This window comes from Heterocephalus glaber, unplaced genomic scaffold (genome assembly GCF_053883595.1).
Source record: "Heterocephalus glaber isolate CG9 unplaced genomic scaffold, H.glaber_assembly_v1.0 deba00000943, whole genome shotgun sequence".
Classification (NCBI taxonomy): Eukaryota; Metazoa; Chordata; class Mammalia; order Rodentia; family Bathyergidae; genus Heterocephalus; species Heterocephalus glaber.
In genome coordinates this window covers 11,911,531-11,925,717 of record NW_028258175.1, presented here as the reverse complement: position 1 = coordinate 11,925,717, position 14,187 = coordinate 11,911,531, and the positions used below count along the sequence as shown (strand labels likewise).

Sequence of the window (14,187 nt, the reverse complement as noted above, 5' to 3'; positions counted from 1 at the left end):
CAGGCTGGGCAATTTAGTAAGACCCTGTCTCTAAATGAAAATTAAAAAAAGGCGGGAGCTATAGCGCAGGACAAAAGCCTGAGCTTCTATCTCCAGTACTTCAAGAAAACAAAATAACATCAAGCAGGCTGCATTTAGGTAGACTAGAACCCTGGAGTTTTGCAGTGGGGGAGAGAGATTGAGCCCCACTGCAGATACAGTGAGGTTAAGCAGAATGGACAGCCAAGGGCCAGGTGGTGGTCAGAGGGTGGGAAGTTGCCAAGAGCAGACATCAGGAGCAGTGCTGGCCACACTCACCTCACTGGAAGGGAAGCTGCGTGACCAGGTACCAGGGGAGGAGCTTTTGGGGAACATTTCCGCCGCTTCCCCTTCAGATGCTGCTTCTGCCCGACTTTCTCTCCCCCACTTCGGGCTTCCCAGTCTGTGTGTGGGGCCTTTGCTCTGAGCCCCCATGTGTTCGAGATTCTTCACTGTGCCTTCCCGCCTTCCTCTCCAGCCTGCATCTGGCCACTTCCTCCCTCGATTTTCCATCTCAGGAATCCTTCCCCTCGCTGAGCCCCCTGAGCTGATGACCAGCTCTCTCTGCCCTTCATCTCCCTTGGCTTCTTGCTCACTCCTTTGCAGGCAGGCCTGCCTTGCCTTTTCTCTGTGTTCTTTCCTCTTCCGCAGCTCTTCCTTCAAGCTCTGGCTGTCTTTTTTTCTTTCAGTATTGGGAGTTGAACTTAGTACCTTTTGCACCAGGCTACATGCCCTGCCCCTCCCCTGTTGACAAATGCATTTTTTTCCCTATCGATGTAAGGATTTCCCCCATAGGTCAATCTAGCATTTCATTATACAACATAGATCTGAGAAATTATTTCTGTGAATTCAATAAACTTAACTATATCATTATAAAAAAAAATGCACTTTTTTGAGGCAGGTTCTTTTAAGTTGCCCAGGCTGGCGCTGAACCTGCAGTGCTCCTGCCTCAGCCTCCCAGAGTGCAGGGGTTGCGGGCATTTCGGGCAGGTGCCACATAGCCGGCCCCTGGCTGCCTTGAAACCTGGTGTGTGTGTCCGTCCAGCGCCATGAGATTTCCTCCAAGCACTGTGGCTGCCCTGCCTCTCTACAGCCACTCTCTGCTGGCCTGGACTCCTGTCCCATGCCAAGAACCAGCAAGGGCCCTGGGGGAGCAGCTGGAGTCAGCTTCCCGAATCCCTGGGTTCTGGGCCTGGCCTGATACCTCAAACAGATCAGAATAAATTCTTGTAAAACACAGTGTTTCTCGGTCTTGGGAGCAGTGTGGTTCTACTCTAAACTCTTGACCCTCAGCGACGCCCGGGCGGAGGCCTTGCGTGTTTTGGGCCCTGGTCACCTGCCCCACATCTGTTTGCTGTCTGTTGCAGGCACTCCAGGCACAGGAACTACAAGGCTGAGCTTTTGTCGTGCCGGCTGGAGGCCGCGCCGCTGGAGTTCGGGGACTACCACCCCCTGAAGCCCATCACGGTGAGTCCACTGTGGGTGTCCAGAGCTGTGGCCGGACACAGCCTGGGTCTTTCCTGAGGAACGACAGCCGCATCCTTAGCTCTTTTCTGTTGTGCCAGTGGCAACTGGTATTGCAGATTTCTGCCCAGCAGCTTGCTGTGGTCCTCTTTCAGTTTACCATCACTGTTGTCACCCCCTTCCCTTCTCTTTTTTTTGGGGGGGGGAGAGGGTACCAGGAATCGAACTCTGGTCCTTGCGCTTCCCCTTCTCTTCTCTTAATAATGAGGTCATCCTGGGGAGGAGTGACCGTTCCTGACGTGGACGTGTCAGCAGAGTCTATCATGCTTCTTCATTTTTTTACTTGGAATATGAAGGATCACTTTAGTTACCAGAGGAGGGCACCGTTCTGAGTAGCATCTTAGATGCTGTGTCTCAAAAACAAAAAACAAAAGCAGGCCAGAGCCCTGCCTGGCCCCTGTCTGCTGGGTTAGCATTGTTATTAGCAAGGACAGTTGTCCCTTGTCCCTGGGAATCATGGAAGCTTGGTTCCAGGAGCGCTGTGGAGTCCTTAGGCCTCTGTGATGCTGACTCCGCGGTGCTCTCATCCCTCCTACAAATGCCACATCCTGTGCACGTCCTCCTGTGCACCGTGTCACCTCTGGATCGCTTATACCGGATGCAACGCACATGGCTCTCAGTAGTGGTCATACTGTATTATTTTTCATTTATTTATTTATTTTTGGGGTACCGGGGATTGAACTTGGGACCTTGTGCTTTCGAGACAGGCAGTGGAACCACTGAGCTAAATCCCCGGTCCCATACTGTATTATTTAGGGAATAACGATGAGAAAAGGGGTCTACATGTTCAGTACAAGCACAGTTGTTGTATTGCATATGTTTGTGGAACCTTGGATACAGAGACCCAGGAATACTGCTGCTAACCAGGCACGGTGGCACACGCCTGTAACCCTAGCGCTCTGGGAGGCTGAGGGAGGAAGGTTCCCGTTTGAGCGCAGCCTGGGCAGTTCAGCAACATAAATGAGTCCCTGTTTCAGAAGTTAAAATTTTTTTTTTTTGGTACCAGGGATCGAACTCGGGACCTGGAGCTTGCAAAGCAGGCAGTGGAACCACTGAGCTAAATCCCTGGCCAAAAGTTAAAATTTTTTTAAAGGGTGGGGGATGTAGCTCAGTGTGATGGCCCTAGGTTCAATCCCTAATACTGCAAAAAAATAAAAATAAATAAAAACCCCACACTAACACATGTTGAGGGTGGCTGGTCTTGGCTGGACGGAACCCAAGGATTTCTGTCACTGAAAAGGAAGAGGTCAGTTTGGTTTCTAAGCTCTCAACACTTCTGCTCCCAGCTGTGGGCTTTGCCTGCACCCTCAGCGACCCTTGAACCTCCTGACTCCTGGGTGTCCTTCAGTTCAGTTCTGACGCTTAGAGCCCGGCCTCCCGGTGTTGTCCTTTCGGCTCACAGACCACACGCAGCACTTGTGTGACCCCCAGACCGACCCCAGCCAGGGGTCCCCTAGTTCACTTAATTCTGACACTTTGCCTGCAGGTTGCATCCGACCCCCAGCCTGAGGCTCAGCCCCATGACCCCTGGCTTCTCAGACTCCAGGCGGGTTGTGGCCCGTGCCTCTGACCTGCTGCTGTGTACTGGGGTTCAGTTCCTTTTCCAGGACAGTTCACAGCCCTCAGGGAAGCGCTTTGTAGAAGTTTCCCAGTTTGTTGTAAAGGACATTACACAGGGTAGGGCACTCGGTGAGGTGTGGGGAAGCTCCCCTGCCCTCTAGCGCCCCCTGCCTTTCCTCGCTGTGTCCTGTTCACCAGCCCAGCAGCTTCCAAAGCCTGGCTTTTAGGAATCTTCACAAGGGCTTTTCCAGTCCTGCAGTCGACTCTCCCCACCCTGGAGGATGGGGAGGCCAGAAGTTCCCAGCGACTCATCATGGCTTGGTCTTCCTGATGACCACGAGAGTCTTCTCCTTAGGGCAGGAGATGCTCCTGTCACCCAAGAATTCCCGGGGCCACAGACCAAATGAGATGCACATGTATCGTTATTGTCACCTAAATCATACCCCCCTACTTCTTCCATCTGTTAAAAGATGAACTTAGATGCGTTAACATCTTAGTGAGTTTGTTGGAGCCTTCAGTGATTCAGCTGAGCAGCAGCTGCAGACCGAACTAGGTTCAGGGTCCAGCGAGGACACATGATGGGAAAACTGTTATGAGCTATTCTTGGAAACCAGACCAAGAAAATATTTGATTGGTTAGAATGGAAATCTGCCAGGTAGAGGGTTGGCCATTCCTGGCTAGTGATCTGCAGGTAGAAGGTAAGTTGATAGTTTCTGGTTTGTTAAGTGAAAGCTTTGCTTTTCTGTTTAGAGTGGGTTGTGTTCTGGGTTAATTTCCTTTCCCGGAAACCCAAGGTTCTGGTGCCTCCTCTGCCCAACAGCCTTGCTAACCCTAACTTCCTGCCTTCTTTTCCTTGACAGCTGTGGTTCTGAGTCTTGTCAACTTGTCACCAAAAATAAGCATCCCCCGCAGATTGATAAGCCTCTGCTACAAGCGAAAGGCTGGTCCAGCTTCCATAAGGGAAGGACGGGACCTGGCTGGCTGTCCCACTGGGGAAGGCATAGGAGACCTCTGCTGTACTGCCACACATTCTCCCCACAGGTCACAGAATCAAAGACAAAGAAAGTAAGCCGGAAAGGAAGCACCTCTTCCACGTCGTCGTCCTCTTCCAGCTCTGTGGCAGACCCGCTGAGCAGTGTCCTCGATGGAACTGACCCGCTTTCCATGTTTGCAGCCACTGCTGACCCCGCAGCTATGGCAGTAGCCACGGTAAAGTGCTCCAGGGCCTGTCAGCCACTCGGGGTTGGGTTCAGGGTGGCTGGATTTCTGCACCTCGCTGCTGCTGAGCTTGTGCAGTGAACAGCATTCTGGTCACCACCCGGGCCGTCTGGTTCCAACAATTCAGGTCACCCAGACATCCACGGGGTTCTGCTTAAAGTGGAAAGTGTTGGGCAGCAAGAGGCTGCTTGAGATATGGGAACTCTCTTTCCTTTTTCTTATTCTTTTTTTTTTTTTTGAAGGGGGGGCATGTTAAAATTTATTCTTTTTTTTTTTTTATACCGGGGATCGAACTCGGTACCTCGAGCTTACGAGGCAGGAAGCAGAACCATTGAGGTAAATCCCCGACCCTAAAATTTATTCTTTTTAAAAACTTTTTTTGCTGTGCTAGGGATGGAATGCAGGGCCTTGCCTATGCTAGGCAGGTGTTGTACCACTGAGCTCCACTCCCAACCCTAATTTCATTTTTTGTTTTTTTTTTTGGTACCAGGGATAGAACTCGGGTCCTTGTGCTTGCGCAGCAGGCAGTGAAAGCACTGAGCTAAATCCCCGGCCCCCTAATTTCTTTTTTATAATTCATTCTTTTTAAATAATTGCATAGGCATTTGCTTACTTTTGATGTAGTTACACGCTGCAGATGCAGGCCTGTAACCCCACTCCCTGCATTACATCCTCCACCCTGAGGTCATCCGTGCTGTCAGGACGCTGGATTTGCTTCCAGAGCCAAGCGTTCCCATAGATGTTTAGGACAGTGACTTCTGACAGTTCCATTTCTACTCCTATGTAAACACTAACAAAAATAACAATAAAAGTTAGAATGGGCTGAGGATTTAGTTCATTGGTTCCGCTGCCTGCCTCACAAGTGCAAGGTCCCGAGTTTGATCCCCAGTACCAAAAAATAATAGTAATAAAAAAGAATCCATCAGCTTACTTTGGGGTAGGAGTCTTTCGGAATACATTTCCTGTTGGATTCTTGTGCTACCCTGTGAGAGAAATTACAGCCCTCATGCTTGGAGGGACAGGTAGGTGGAGTCCCCACTGAGTGGAGATTCAGTCCCAGCCACTTGAGCTTTAGAGTCGGCGCTCTCAACCTTCATACCATGCAGGATCTCGTTTACTTGTTTTCTAACACATTCACGACAGGGCTGCAATGCGTACCCTTGCTGCTGGGAAGCTGTGGTTTAAATTCGGTCATTCCTGCTGGCTGAACCACCAGTGGTGCATGCATGACTGCCCATCCGGCGGCCTGTACTGCCTCTTAGGGGGTCCTTGACTACAGTGATGTACAGAAAGCCATTGACTTAGCAGATCAGATTCATCAGATTACAGTCCCTTAAGGAAAACATTAAAGTGCTATAGGAAATTGTGATACAAGACTTGTAAGGTTTCCGTGTTAAAATTCAGAGAATTAATTATCAAGAAGCTGCTCATGAATATAAATTTCTTTTAATTTAGTGAGTTAATTTTTTAAATTATTATAATCTTTAATTGGTATGAAGAGTGTTGATATTTTATTTGGGCAGTAGTTATTCAGGTTCAAGAAACTGACTAGATTCAGACCATTTGTAAACTTTTTATTAGTAAAACGACTGATGAAAATGATTAGATGCATTTGTATTGCCAGTGGTACAAGCTGCCCAGTGGAACAGTCATTCTGTGCCACCAGTGGTTCAAGTCAGCCGGAGTGTGTCAGACATAAACTGGACTGTTTGCTGCAGGTTCACTTTTACCAGACATGTCCTGGAGAACTTTCCCTGTCAGTCATGAGTGGAACTGCCTTGGTGCTTTGAATGGCTGTGCTGTATTCTAAAGGATGGGTGTGAAATGGTCTGCTTCCCCCTTCTGGTGCTGATAGGCACTGGACGGCCGTGGGTGTTGCTGGTGTCAGCAGCAGCGCCCAGGTCTCCTACATGCACACACGTCTCGGTGCGTGTAGGTGAGGGACTCTGCAGGAGTGTCTTGAAGCCCATCGCTGCGGGAGACCGTGTGTAGGAACGTCTTGAATGCCACCACCAGACTGTCCTCTATTGAGGCCTTACTGGTCTGTGCTCCTGCCAACAACGTGGAGGCTTCCTAGTTCCTGTAGCCCGGATGTTAGCAATCATTCAAACTCCACCATTCAGATACTTTAAAAATGACCTTTTCAGTTGCCTTGCCTTGATTCTTAAAGAGTGTCAGCAGTTTTGGTACATTTCTTGGTCATTTGTGATGAAACAACCTGAAAAGTTGTTTCTTCATAATAATAATAATAATAATGATAAACCTTTAGACAGATTGACTTTCTTCAGCAGTCAGGGACTCTCTAGTTTCTGCTCACACTTTATCTTTAAAGACTAAAATAGGCTCTGAAGATGTCCTGCTCTCCTTAGGAGAGTTCCAGAAAGAAACGCGACAGAGATGACAACCCCATCGTAGGATCGGATTTTGAGCCTTGGGCCAACAAGCGGGGAGAGATCCTTGCCCGGTACACAACTACGGAAAAGCTGTCCATTGTGAGTTCCAGGGCCACCTCAGAGCTGGGGGTGATTTCTGCTGTCCCATTGTCCAGCTCCTGGGCTCTCAGTGTCTCTTCAAGTGTCAGTGTCATCGGGAGAAAATGTGCTGGTTGGTATCTTGAAAAAAAAGTTGAGAATCAAGGATATGGCGCAGCTGAGAGAAAGAATTGGGGAGGCGGGGCCTCTGTTGGGGAGGTTGAGGTGCAAATCGGAGAGCCCCCACCCAGGACAGGGTGCTGCCATGTGAGCCCCTGTTGCTAGTTTTCCTCCAAGAGCTAGAAGCTTGCTCTTTCTTGGGTGCCCTCCAGCTAAAGTAGGTGGTTTAGGGGGCGTGCACGTGAAGTAGGAGGCTCACCCTGCACCTGGCAAGCTGTTCAAGTTCCAGAAAGGTCAGGAGGGTGGGGCCCATCCCGGTAAGCAGGTTAACGCTGGTGCTAGTTAGGGTTAGGTCCGGTTGCTTAGAACCAGGTCCTCGCTAATGATGGCAGCGAGAGTAACGTGTGGATCTCCTTACTCTAAGGAGAAGTCTATGGTGGGGCTGGAGCAGAAGCGCCAAGGCCATTGAGGTTCTGGCTCTTTCCGACTTGCTGCTGTGCTGTATTTAGTGCTGCCCATGGCCGAGTTGACAGAAGAAGGAAAGAAAAAGCAGTGTGCCCCCCCCATGTAAGGCAGCCTCCTGGAGTCCCTTCAGCACTCACAGTTAGACTGTCTTGAGGGTAGTTGTGGGCAACCTGGTGCAAGGAAGGCAGAGAGGTGAGACGTGGCTCCATCGTCTCATCAGGGGCTGCAGCAGGAGGACAGCACAGTTGCTGGGCTGTTGACATTTTCTCTGAATGCACGAACTTAATTCAGGGCTCACTTACTCAACCCGGAGCAATGTTATCCCCCAGGGTCATTTGGAAATGTCTCCAGATGTCTTTGGTGGTCACAGCCGTGCAGGTGTTCCTGGCACCGGGGGTGGGGGCTGGGCTGGAGGCTGGAGATACTGTGAAACATCCTGCTGTGCACAGAACAGCCACAAAAGCTTATCCAGCCCAACGTGGCAGGACTGTAGAGGGTGAGGAGCCACGATCCAGAGAAGTTAAAAAACAGTTCTCTTAGATGATTCTGTTCTCTCAGCAGAATTTTTGGTATTTATTGCCTGAATTGAATAGGATTTGAATCTCCAGCGTTTGTTCGTGACCCCCATTTTCCTCCTTTGAATATGTATTTCAGTCTTTCATTTGGATAAGCAAACAGCTTTGCTGGAAAACAGTGGCTGTGTTGCCTTGGATTTTAAAAATACTAATGAATTCTTTGTCTTTGCAGAATCTTTTCATGGGATCTGAAAAAGGTAAGATAGGATTTTTGTTGTTTTGATGAAAAAATCATGCCACTACCTTGAATACAACTTTTCAGAGAGAAAGTTTGTGTAATGCAGGATTCAAATTCATACTTGGACAGAATAGAAAGAGAGCAGGAGGTTACCAGGGCCAAAAGATAAGCCTGCAGCTTGATGCTAGCATGGGGGAGCCGGAGAACCTCCCCTGCTAGCTCCCATCCTGCTTCAGAGAGCTGCCCTTTCCATGGCCTTACGTCGCTGGTCGCTGTCTCTTGTGAGAGTTCAGATGTGCTGGTGCAGGGGACACACACTCACTAGTCTGTGCTCAGGAGACTCCCAGTCCAGGGTCTGGACCAGGGTGGCCCAGCATGCTGTGTGGCAGGGGCCCATGGGGAACTTTTACAGAACCATAGAACGCCAGTGCCCGCTTGTTGAGATACTCTCGCAGGATGGAACTCTGGAGTTTCTTTCTTGAAGCTGCCAGGTGGAGCAACCAGCAGCAGCCGCACTGCCAGGTCAAATGACTACGCCTGGGGTCCTTGTGCAGGTGGCTGATGTGGCACTGCAGCCCCATGCCCGCCACAGCTTCCCCTCAACCCCTGCAGGCTGAGGCAGCACAGTGGTGACCAAGGGCACGTAGCTTTGCCATAGGTGTCACTTTGATGCCCCAGTCATGCCATCCCACCAGTTGGGAGAGAGCCGGATGGAGGACCCTGAGCACGGTGAGGATGTAGAGCACTGGAAGACTCACGCCCTGCCGGGGGGAATGTAGGCAGCAAGCACTGGTAACGCGCTTTGCAATGTCCGTAGAATCTGAAGACGGCACTGTGCTCTGATGCTTGTGTCCCCCGACACTCAGGTTAAAATCCCAGCTCCTAAGGTCAGGAGATGGGGTCTTCAGGCCAACAGGGAGGTCACGACGGGCAGGGGAGGTCCTCATGAGTGGAATTAGTCCCCTTATGAAAGCTGCCCAAGGGACCTCGCTCCTGCCTTCCACTGTGCGGAACACAGCAACAAGGAGCCATCTCTGAGGCAGACAGCGGGTCCGCTCCACATGCTGAATCTGCTGGGGCCTTGGTTTTGAATTTCCCTGGTTCTAGAACTGTGAGAAATTGGTTTCTGTTTATAAACTACTTAGGTTATGGTGTAACAGTGTGAAGGGATTAAGACAGTGGTTGTAATCCCAACACTCTTGAGAGCCTGAGACAGGAGGATTGCAAATTCAATCCCAGCTTAGGCAATTTAGTAAAACCTTGTCTCAAAAAGACCTGGGAATGTAGCTCAGTGTGAAGGGTCCTGGGTTCAGTCCCCAGTACCTCCTCCCCAAAAATGGGCCAACCCCTTGCTCCAGTAATTCCAGAACTGTGGATTGATCTACCACTGAGCTATATTCCCATCCTTTTTGTTCTTTTTATTCTTGGGACATGGCCTCACTGAATTGCCCAGGCTGGCTTTGAACTTGGGATCCTCCTACTTCAGTCGTTGAAGTAGCAGGGATTGTAAGTGTGTGCTACCTGGCCCAGCTATAGTTTTATTAAACCATAGCCCTAGTAAGTTTATGTATTTGTCTGTGGCTGGTTTTGTGCTACAGTGACAGAGCTGAGTATTTGTAACAAAGTGTATGATTTGCAAAACCTAAAATACTCTGCGTCAGGCTTTTTCCAAAAACAGTTTTCCAACCACTGCCCTAGGTCCATATTTTAAAATTATGGCCCAAGGATCAGCAGCATTGGCTTCAACCAGGAGTTCAGTAGAAAATAGACTTTCATCAGGTGTAATCCAAGCTATTTAGGGGGCTGAAGCAGGGAGATCGAAAGTCCAAGGTGAGCCTGGGCAATTTAGCAAGACACTGTCTCCGAAAGAATTGGGGATATAGTTCAATGGTGGGGTACTTGCCCAAGGTGTGAATCCTTGGGTTCAATCTCTAGTATGAGGGGCGGGGAGGAAAGAAAGTAATACTGTATAGACTCTTAGGCCCTGCCCCAGACCTGCTGGATCAGAATCTGCATTTGAGCTCATCCTTAAGTGGTTGATATAAAGGACTGCCCTACAGAGATTTATGTATTTGTGAACCCAGAGGCATAGTGACATTTTAACAACCCAAACAGGAAACAACCCACATTTACATTGACAATAGGATAAAGAAGTAAATTTTGGTATTAACACGATGGAAAATACTAAGCAGGGAGAAAGTGAGTTAGCCACAGCTGTGCACCAGATCATGGGTAAACTTCATGAACCAAAGTTATGGTGAATGAGAACAAGACTATGAATGACCAAGTGGTGGTTACAAAGGTTTTATAACCACCTGTTAAAATGTATGTGTATCTTCTTTCCATATGTGTTATATTTCAAGAGGAAGAAAAATATAGAAACAAAGTAAAATAGGCAAATTATTTGGAATCTTCATTACTGTTGTACTTGCTGATATTACATTATTTCACCATGCGATGAGCTGATCAACTTCTGCGTCTGCACCAGAGCTGAAATTAGTGCTTTGACAGAAAAAAACTTCAGTTCCAAAGAATAGGTTTGTGTATTAGTCAGCCTACCATCACTGTGACAAAGTGCCTGAGAGAATCACTTTAAAAGGAGGAAAGATGTATTTGTTTTGTGTTGGGAGCAATGCTTCATAATTTTAGGGAAAAATCATTTGGTTAGCCTAGTTCTCCTGCCTACAGCCCAGCTATGGAATTCTGATTTATGTAGCATTGCTCCCGACAGTTTTGTTTTGGTTTTTTCGGTACCGAGGATCGAACTCAGGGACCTTGCGCTTGCAAGGCAGGCAGCGGAACCACTGAGCTAAATCCCCTGCCCTGGAAAGATGTATTTTGGTTCACAGTTTCAGAGGGTTCAGTCCATAGTCACTGGATCTATTCTTTGGGCCTTTGGTGGCACAGTATGTCATGGTGGGCAAACGGTGGAAGGGGCCTGTTCATCTCAGGGTGGCAGGAAGCAAAGAGAATAGGAAGGAGTGAGATCTTCTGCTGTCCCCCTTGAGGACACCGCCAGTGGCCTACCTTCCTTCCAGGAGGCCCAGCTATCTCCCAATAGCACTGTGGAGTGAGCACCAAACCTTTGGGGACATCCAGCAGTTTGATAGGAGCAAGCAGTCACTGTGAGCCACATGGACCTCAGAGCAAGAGCGGAACTCCCCTGCAGATGGGGAAAGGATTCTGGACAGGTCATCTTGCCCTGTGGCTGGCCCACAGGCTGAAAACCTTCCTTTCTGCCCACTGGTCCCTGCTGATAGCCAGAGTATGTTGACAGATGCTGGAAGGAAGCACAGAAAGTCCTGTTTGCTTGAAGAGAGGGCTTTGAAGTCCCCGTCCACCTGTGGGTATACAGTGAGGCCGTTGTTTTGCTACTGGAAGGGAGTGTGAAGGCACTACAGTTCTGCACTGAGTGTCAGGCTGAGAGGGCCTTTGTTCATGACAAACAATGAAGTGGCTGGACTTTCAGCATCCTTATCATGACTGCCTTTCTTTATGAGTAAACAGACATAGAGTGCAATCTCATAAATATCGCATGTGGCAATTCACCTTTTCTAGGTGGCCCAGCATGTCCCCAGGACAGCTGCCACGTGGGAGATGTTTCTGGTGGAACTTAGGTCACGCAAGGAAATAACATGCAAAAATCTGAGTTTTCTGTAATAAAACGGTCTCCTCCATCTTTCTTCATGATGAGAAGTAGAAGGAAAAATGCTTTCTGTGAGGGATACGTATTCGTACAAGACAAAAGCCTTGTCTGTGACAGAAATCCACTCTCTCTAGGCAGAGCTGGGACTGCCCCTTCCGCGATGTCAGAGAAGGTCCGGACGCGGTTGGAGGAGTTGGACGACTTTGAGGAGGTGAGCAGGTGTCATGCTGAGTGCAGGCTGGGGCCTTTCCACTCCATCTGCTGGGGCAGACATCTCGGGCTGCACTGCTTTGGCCTCCTGAGGCTCTGGCTCAGTCCGGGGAAAATGCCCGCAGCAGAGCACATTTGGCTGAGCACATGGGAAGCTGCTTTGGGTGGGTTTTCTGGAGGCATCTTTTGTCGCTGTGGTGCCTGAACAAGCCCGGTTGTCTGGGGACAGTGTCAGACAGTGAGAACCAGCTGGAGTCCCCTCCTAGGAAGCAGCCGGATGGAGCACACGCGCTGCGCCCTGCTGCAGGGTTTGCAGTCCGCTGGCTGCCGAGGCCCTCAGGAGTCTGCTAATCAGCCTGCCTGTGCTTTGGAAACGTGTGACACAAGATGGTGTGTGCCCAAGGGTACTTGGAGATTTCTAGATCCTTTGGAAGAATTCCAGCTGACAGCTGTGGGCCCACAGTCTCGCACCGGGCAGGGCAGGCTGCTGGGGAGGCCACAGCCCTCCCTGTCCTGATGCACACGGAAATGGGACCATGTGCTGGCCTTGGACACAGGTGATGCGTGTCCTCTGCAGTGTCCTTTCGAGAGACAGTGTGCCGTAGTGGGTGCCACGTCATACTCTGGCCACACTGCCTGGGTTTGAATCCCAGATCCGCCATTTAGAAATTTTTTGACTTTGGACCAGGAGTCTCACTGCTCTGGGCCTCAGTTTATTTATCTGTAATGTGGGGATGAACAGCATCTAGCCATAGGACTGTCATGGGTTCAGTGAGTTAACTCATATGAAGGGCTTAGCACAACACCCAGTGTGCGCACATGCTCTGCATGTGTTAGCTGCTGTCACCATAGTTACCCTGAGTAGTGGCCATGGCTGGACTCCTACTATAAGGGTGGCCTTGAGTGTTTACCTGTTCTGTACCTTTATTTCTTCATTTATAAAATAAGATAAGGAGCTGGGAGCGGGCACAGGCTGTACTCTGTACACCCAGCACTCTGGGAGGCTGAGGCAGGAAGATCACAAGTTTGAGCCCAGCCTGGGAAATTTAGCAAGACCCTCTCTCAAAAGAGCAAAACAGAAAACCCAAACACAAAAAACTGAGGGTATAGCTCAGCATGAAGTCCCTTGGTTCAATCTCTAGTATCATTTAAAAAATGGGATAAAGGACAGTTGCATGGGTTAAATGAGGGATTATGAAAACTAGGAAGGGCCATTTGATGGCAGTTGCCATGGCTCCGTCTGCTGGGAGGTGCAGGGCCCTCCCAGCTCTGGGACAGCTGTTGGGTGCTCAGCAGGGTCCAGTAGTCCTACAGCTTACCTGCCAAGGCAGACATGGCACATTTTAAATCACAGTGTGGAGAGCCTCAGTCTGCATGTCCTCAGCTCATTAGGCAGGAGTTTGCTGAGGGCCTCCACCAGAGCTCTGTAGCCTTTGGGTATCTGAGGTGGGAAGGAGTGAGCAGCCTCTCCCTGAACCCCAGGCCAGGATGGCCTGGCGCCGGGAACTGCAGTCACCCAGGAACATGGCTCGGAATGCTGTCCCTCAGTTCCATGTAGCCTCTTGGTGCTGATTCCCTTTCTAGTTCTTCGTTTTTCTCCTGCAGACTGGCTTCCTTGCTCCTCCCTGCTCACAGCGGCAGCTGCCCAGGGCTCCCCAGTTAGCAGGTTATCAGTGAGGATGAGGCTAGGTCCTGCTGTAGTAAGGACTAAGCCCCTGCATGTCAGTAGTTTCATGTAGCAAAGGTTTATTTCTCGCTCTTGGTGCACACTTGGTGCAGGCACAGACACAGCACTGTCCCACAGTGCTGCCATCTCAGCACTTGGCTTCCGCTGTTGTCACAGCTAGGGCTGAAGAGAGGGTGGGTTTTCACTGCCTCAGCCAGAAGGGACACACGACACTGCTCATAGTCCATTCACCAAACTGGCCACCTGGCTCCTTTCCTGCCAAGAGGCCGGGAAGTCCCTACCTCACAGGTCAGGTGACCCATTAAAGACTCTTGCCTTTGGATTCCATGCCCTGTGCATTTGGAAAGGGCTTGGCACCGCTCCCTCCCTGTGTGTAGCACCAGGAGTGGTGAGAATACCAGCAGATGCCCCCAACGCCTGGGCTCTGGCAGGGAGTGCGGGCGGGGGCCACCATGCCCGGGTCCTCACAAGCAGCTACCTTAGTCCATGCTAATGGCCTCCCATTCAGTACCGTA

At 50.0% G+C, this 14,187-nt stretch overlaps 1 protein-coding gene across 9 annotated transcripts in view; it reads left to right on the top strand.

The window, feature by feature from the left end:
* Positions 1–14,187, top strand: part of Vps35l (VPS35 endosomal protein sorting factor like) — a 122,722-nt gene that overhangs the window by 4,199 nt on the left and 104,336 nt on the right. For 7 of the 9 annotated variants that reach the window (XR_015450404.1, XR_015450403.1, XM_087208928.1 and 4 more), the window contains exons 2-6: positions 1,386–1,485; positions 4,144–4,311; positions 6,690–6,812; positions 8,124–8,148; positions 11,910–11,986. Coding sequence is in view for 7 of the 9 variants with exons in the window: in XM_087208928.1 (XP_087065054.1) it covers positions 1,386–1,485; positions 4,144–4,311; positions 6,690–6,812; positions 8,124–8,148; positions 11,910–11,986 (493 nt within the window). In the remaining 2 variants the exon portion in view is untranslated. The remainder of the gene's footprint in view (positions 1–1,385; positions 1,486–4,143; positions 4,312–6,689; positions 6,813–8,123; positions 8,149–11,909; positions 11,987–14,187) is intronic. The other 2 variants (XM_087208926.1, XM_087208925.1) reach the window with 1 other exon arrangement.